Genomic DNA, 6983 nt, shown 5'->3' on the forward strand with positions numbered 1-6983 from the left:
ATCTTTCCCAGTGGTAGCTATAAAAGTTTATATTTTTGAAACAACTACTGCCAATGATGCACATTTTTCACATTCCTATAGAAACAAACTATGTTTAATGCTGAATTCAAGTTTAAGTTTCCATTCCTCAAATAACACATTGCAGCAGAACTGAAAATTTCTTTCTTTTCAACCTGAGTATGGTCTGTAGATGGAAAAGGACTGTCCCAGGACTTTATTGGGTATCTGATTCACTCCAGAGGAAAACTGGGGAATGAGCTAACACTCATACAGACAGGAAACCAAGGACACAGGGCCAAACATACCTTTAAAAAATCCTTCTTGAGTCATACTTCCACATTTGGAGTTCCAGTAGCAGTAGGTAGGACTCATCTGTTCTGACTGAAGACATCTAAATCTGCACTAAGCTCTTTAGGCTGCTTTTACTGGGAACAAAGAAAAAAAGGCCCATCTATACAGTGATTCACCTGGTCTCGCTTAGATGTCTATTTAAGGATGAGATAGATGAGTCTTCATGATTTGGCTGTGTGGAACTTCAGAAAGAATGTCTTTGCTGAAAGGCCATCCCATGTTGATCACCATGGATTGATACTGAGGCTCATGTCATTCAGTATCATCATCAATAACAAGTCCTCAGCAAATCTGCAGATGATGTGAAATTGGGGCAATAGACACACAGAATGGCCTGGCTTCAATTAAAAAAAAAGCATAATCCAAGGAGAAATGCAAGTCTCTTCAGCTGGGAAGAACAACCCCAGCACCAGTAGAGGTGAGGAGTTCCTGCTGGAACTGGGCTCACTGTGGATGCCTGGCTGAATCCAAGCCATTAGTGCACTCTCATCACAGATCAGACAAAATGCACACTGAGCAGGACTGACTGACAGTGAGCAGCACGTGGAGGGCATATTTTGCTCTCCTCTGCTCAGCACTGCTGAGGCCATATTTAGAACAGAGTCCATTTTTGGCACAACCAGCACAAAAGGGATGTAGAGAAACAGGAACTGGTCCTGTGGAGGCCTGACAAGCTGGTTACCTAGAGAATGTGACCCTCAAGGAGAGTGGAGGAAGCAGGGCTAGTTCAGTCTGGCACAGAGGAGTCTAAGTGTGGTCTAACTCCAGCTCGTGACTGCTTGAAGAGTGTTACACAAATAATGAAGTTTCTCAATAAAGTCAGGTAATGTAACAAGGGGCAATGGCCACAAAATGCTGCTTCAAGGCTCAGATTGGACATTAAGAAAAAATATTTCACCAGGAGGGTTGCAAAATGCTGTAACAGATTACCCAGAGGAGCAGCTGAATTCCTGTTGTCAGAGGTTGTCACGTCCATAAATCCATGGCTGAACTGCTCCAGTGCTGGAAAAGCACAGCTGTGCACACAAGGACGGACTTTGCAACTAACACATCTCAGGTTCTGTGATAATCTGAAGACATACAGCCTTGAAAATTACAGCTGGGTCAAGACACTGCTGGGTGAGAATCTCTGCTGAAGCCCACGGGTGGCGGCTTTCACCCCCAAGTCATGCTCAGCCTCCTTGGAGTCATCAGCAAAATTCTCTAGAGCTGGAACAACTGCTTGAACTGATGGTGGAAAACCAGGATTTGCTGGGGGAGACAAACTGGTCATAGAACCAATTCACAAGCAGATGAGTTCATAGGGACCAATGGATGACCATTACTGGCTTCTGTCTGTAACACCCAAACAGGCCTGGAATCCATTAGGATATGTCCTACCATCATCTCTGGAATGTGCCCAAGCCCTTTAATTGTTTATTAGTAACAATAAGTGGAAATTCTCATCCAGAACTACGGGGACAGGCACTGAACAGGGTGATCTGAGCTCTCTCTCAGTCTCTCTGATTCCCTAAGCAACCTGGGACATATTAAACTGATTTTTGCAGCACGGAGTTCCTTCTAAAACCACAGATTAAATTCATTGCTGAGAAAAGCCATTTTCTTTTATTTTTCTTAACATTTATTGCATATTAAGAATAAGTTTATTGTGTCTGGCATATGTGAGAAGAGAACTTTGAGTAAGAACAAAAATAGAGTTCCCAAAGGCAACTGCGTGAAGAAACATAAAGCACAGCTAAGGTTAGCTTAGAGACAAGACTCATTTCTTCTGCTCCTGAGAGTGTGACCAGACAGGCTTACGCTTCTGAATAAAGGCTTCGATACCCTCCTGCCCATCTCTCAAAGTCAAATTGTCTACCATGACCTGAGCAGTTATTTTGTAAGCAGTGTCGAGGTCCTGGGTTATCTGTCTGTAAAAAGTGGCTTTCCCCAAGGCCAGGACAGACTTGCTGCTTTCGCATATCTTCTGAGAGATTTTCATGGTCTCTTCATCCAGTTTGTCTTCTGGCACCACCTTGCTGACGAGCCCGTGAATTAATGCTTCTTGGGCTGAAATAGGTTGACCTGTGAAAAGCATCTCTAATGCCACCTGAACAAGGAAAAAGGTTTAGGTTAGCTATTAGGAAGAGATTTTTTTTTTTATGGAGAGAGTGCTCAGGCATTGGAATGTGCTGCCCAGGGAGGTGGTGGATTCACCATCCCTGGAGGTTTTTAAGATGAGACTGGATGTGGCACTTAGTGCCATGGTCTAGTAACCACAGTAGGGCTGGACTTGGTGATCTTGGAGGTCCTTTCCAACCTGGTTGATTCTATGATGTACAAGTTACTTTTTTGACAAACATGAGATTCAAATCTTTTGGCCTCTTAAACGGCCACGGGTGTGTTAAGAGGTCTCAGCAAAGAGAAGAACTGGGTCTGAAGCTGGTCTCTCTTCAAAGTTGCCCACTGATTCCAGCTGTCCTAGCTGACACCTCTGGCTTTCTCTGAAAAATCACACAATCTCTAGGGATTGCTGTAGGAATTGAGATATGGATCATCTACAATGCCAAATAACTGAACTTTGTATTTTAAGCTGAGCATATAATAATAAATACAGAGTTATTACATCAATGTGCAGTTTTTGAAAACACCTGCCTTAGTTTTAAGTTTGGTATGGGTGGTTTTAAATATGTCCTTATAGCCACATCTATTTCAGCCTCCTGCTGCTTCCAGCATCTTGTACCTGAGGTTTCAAATGACAAAATCCGCCAAATACTCAGTGCCTATTCAATGTCATATCTCAATCAGGATTTTTTCCCCATTACTCTTGATGCAACTGACCAATGCCTGAATCATAAAAGCTAATTATCCTCATTAGTATCTTTGCTTTGGTAGCCACAATTCATGGAAACATTTAGTTTGTTAAAAGGTAAAATCAGCAATCCTGGGACATGTGGGGAATGTTTTTTGAGAAAAATTGCTACTTTGTGAAGTGGCACAAAGAAAAGTATATCCCACACATTTTTAAAAGGTGATCATACACCTCAGAAATACTAATTCAGGAACAGTTACAGCTGTACACTGTAGCAGACTTGGGAAAAAAAACCCCACAGAGTATATTTGAGGATGTAAGGATGGCCTTACAGATGGGAAATTTCAAGCTGAAGCTCTTATCCAGCAATAGGACTTCTGCAGCTCAGTCACTGCATCTCAGCAGAGCCCTGCTGGGCTTGGAGAGTCTGTCTGCATGAATCCAGCTGGAGCAGAACTTAAAATATCTATTCTCAGTTACGGAAGCTTTACAGATTGTACTATTTTTTATGCAGTGAGAGATGTGCAGCCACAATCAGTAGGACATAAAACAGGAAGACAGTATAGGAGGGTTTTTAGATGCTATTTAAAGCATCTTGATCCACAGCCAGCCAGATCCTGCTGGCAGTGAAATGTCACTGCCTGGCAAGAATTGATGCCTCAATGGGATTGTTATCCTGAACTTGCAGGGGTTTCCTCCTCAGGGAAGAACATCACTGGCTGAAGCACAGAGCTGTCTGTTGGAAAGGAAAGGGATCACTGAGCTGCTGGTATGAGCTCATGCTGGTTGGAATCACATCAGTAGGAAACTGCTTTCCCTAAACAGAGTTCATCCCTTCATAATTTTTCCCAGTCCAAGTTATGGAGATGCCTTTTGCAATGTTCTTTTGGATGATGTACTGCAGAAAAATAAAGTTCAAGCAATGGAACTAAAACTCCTAACATGGGCACCTACTTCTTGCAAAATTGCAAGGATTATCTGAGAAGGAGGCCTACCTTTCTTGGAAGAGATCTGCCCAAGGCCACAGCTGGTGTGGAGCAAAATAGCCCAATGTTTACTCCAGGAGTAGCAAATTGAGATTTCTCACTTGCCACCGCGATGTCACAGCTTGCCACCAGCTGACAGCCTGCTGCTGTAGCCAAGCCATTTACTTTGGCAATCACTGGCACTGGAAGTTTCTGGATTAAAGTCATAACCTGCATGCACGAAACAAAGTGGTCAGTATGGAAATTATGTAAGACATGATCCTGTTTTGCAAGCCCTCAAAAGTACCTTCCTCTCTCTACTGACCAGAAAATGCCCAAACTGTTGGACCTTAGCTCAGCTGCAAAGAACATTGGCTAAACTAAGGAACACACCGTGACTGTGCCCATTGTCAGACAGGCTCGTTGGCATTCTAGCCCTTTGATTTGCATGTAGACAAATCCAGGGAAAACATAATTTCCATATTAAAATAGTGGAGCAGCAAAAAAGCAAGGAATCTGGAGAACCAGCCAGTGCTTTAGCAAGCAGACAGCAATGCTGTCCCTCCTTAAACCCATGTTTGCTCTTAATACCAGGCAAAAGCAGAGGCACTCAAGAAGAACTGCTCACCTCTGCACATAATTCAAATACTTGGGAATGATGCTTCACATCATCTTCACTTGACAGTTCCTTTAAATCATGGCCAGAACAAAATACAGGTCCTTCAGCTGCAAAGAATTTTGTGAAAAGTCAGTCTGAATTAATCAGGAAACCAAGGGTGGCAGCATATCAATGCCCCACTAAAGAGGTGTCAATGAGATGTCAGTGGTCAAATAGGAGTTTGGGGGGGAATTTTACACAGAGATCCAAAATATTCCCTTCTGGGTTTTGTAACAGCTTTAAATTGCTGCAATGCAATATTTAACCACAGGAACACTCATAATCACTTTTCAAGGCCTAGTTTTACTTCCATTCCATTTAGCTCAGTTATAAATAAGGCACTTCACACCTCTGAGCCCAGTTTCTTGTAAGGACACTGCTCTGAACAGCTCCTTGGTACAATGCAGACTACTCAGCTGGAGCAAGGCTGGAGTGCTCTGCTCTCAGACTGATAAAAACAGTCAGTCCCTATTTATTGCACTCAATTAATTATTAACTTTTGCTAAATAAGCATCAAGATTTTTCTGTCATCGTGTTCAAGGCCGCAATGTTTAAAAAAGCGAAAAAAGGTTGTTCAGCTAGAGGAGAACCAGAAGGGTTGTTGGGGTGTCTTTTCCTTCACTGCTAAAACTGTCATTTAGAGAGTCCCAAAACTCATGTCCAGGATTTGGGCAGCAAAATAGAAGGATTTTGTGGAACTAAGCTTTGGATTTGCTAAGATCAAAATGCTCTTTACAGGTACATGATCTTTACAACAGTTTTCCCTTATCATGAAGGTCTCTACCTTAAAATTAAACCAATGTGATGCTTTGCAACCCTTCAGAACTTCTCAGATATTTGTATGCATGTGACATTTCCAGCTATAACTATGCAGACCCAACCTTACCTATGGATTTGGTTCTTATGGATAGATTATTGTGACACAGTCTATCCAAGAAAAACCACACAATTAACATCAGTCAGGATGTTAACTGGGATCAGGAATACACATCTGGAAATTAATCAAATCTGCATTTGTGCCTCATGGAGGAAGAATCCACTGCAAAGCCTGTTTTAAAGGCCCAAAGCATTCCCTGAGAAGTCTTTTATTTTCTTGAAGTTTGTCTGCATTCCAGTCAGCAAGGGAATAGGAAATAACAAGAACATGCAATCTCTTTTTAAACCCAAACAAAAAAAAACCTCAAATGAATTGTGCTCCTGAATTCTCAGGGTCCTGTACTCCCACAGAAGAACCTGAAGTGTTTCATGAACCCTGCAACTGCTGTTTAAAAGGTTGAATATGTGTATTTGAACTCACCCCTGTGAAGTCAGCTCACTTCCACTCTCATCTATGTGCACTAACACGACTTTCCTCTATGTATAGGAAACAGCAGCATCCTAAATTAATAAACCTGTTTCTCAGAGATGTTTGGAAGGGGGAGGACAGAGGAAGGTTATCTTAAAATAGCAGAGGAAAAACAAGATGGCTTAAGAATGGCTCAAGTTTCATTATCTGTAAGAACTCTATGGGTTAATACCTAAATGGAAGGAAACTGTAACCGGGCTCTGAGAGAGGCTGTTTTACATCTGTGGGTTACCAGTGACTGTGGTATTATGGTCTCCTTCATCAGAGAGTTTTTCAAATAGTTTTGACAATCCAGTGGCAAAGATAATGAGGCTGCAGGGGAGGCTCAGAGCAGGGGAACACAGCACCTGACTCGAGGAAACCTTGTGAGCCCTGTTGACTCCTTACCTGCCACCAAAATCAGCAAGTGTCACCAGCCAGCTCAGCCCATTCCTGCACAAAACCCCTGTCTGGGAATGTTAGTACTCTGGTAACTGTTAGAGCTTGGCTTTTGTTCAGTTTTAAGTATTCTTTAGCTGGAGTTTCAAAGCAAATCATTTCACCCGCTGTTTTCACAAGAGGACGGTGCTCCCTGACAGCAAACAGACTGCACGGCCAAACCGAAGCACTGACGTTTGGAAAGGCATTTCTGCTTAGGCGTTTGGCTGCCAACACGAAACCTAACACCACCCGCGTCGGGGGGCGATGAACACACGGCTCGAGAATGCGGAATTAAGCACGGGAGAGTGGGAACGGGGAGGAGAGAGGGAACAGGGAGGAGTGTCCGGGAAGAGTGTCCAGGAGTGCACAGGAGGAGGGTACAGGACGAGAGAACAGGAGGAGTGTACAGGAGTGCACAGGAGTGCAGTGGAGGAGAGCGCAGGCAGCGAGCCC

General features: G+C 43.2%; 1 protein-coding gene across 1 annotated transcript; it reads right to left on the reverse strand.

Moving 5' to 3' along the window:
* Positions 1 to 1937: 1937 nt before the first annotated feature.
* Positions 1938 to 4840, reverse strand: ECHDC3 (enoyl CoA hydratase domain containing 3; the record flags this gene model as incomplete). Its single annotated transcript, XM_009069436.1, has 3 exons — positions 1938 to 2440; positions 4138 to 4338; positions 4736 to 4840. Coding segments are annotated over 3 exons (636 nt in total), but the record flags the coding sequence as incomplete, so codon positions are not given.
* Positions 4841 to 6983: the final 2143 nt, after the last annotated feature.

Source organism: Acanthisitta chloris, unplaced genomic scaffold, assembly GCF_000695815.1.
Source record: "Acanthisitta chloris isolate BGI_N310 unplaced genomic scaffold, ASM69581v1 Scaffold46072, whole genome shotgun sequence".
Taxonomy (NCBI): domain Eukaryota; kingdom Metazoa; phylum Chordata; class Aves; order Passeriformes; family Acanthisittidae; genus Acanthisitta; species Acanthisitta chloris.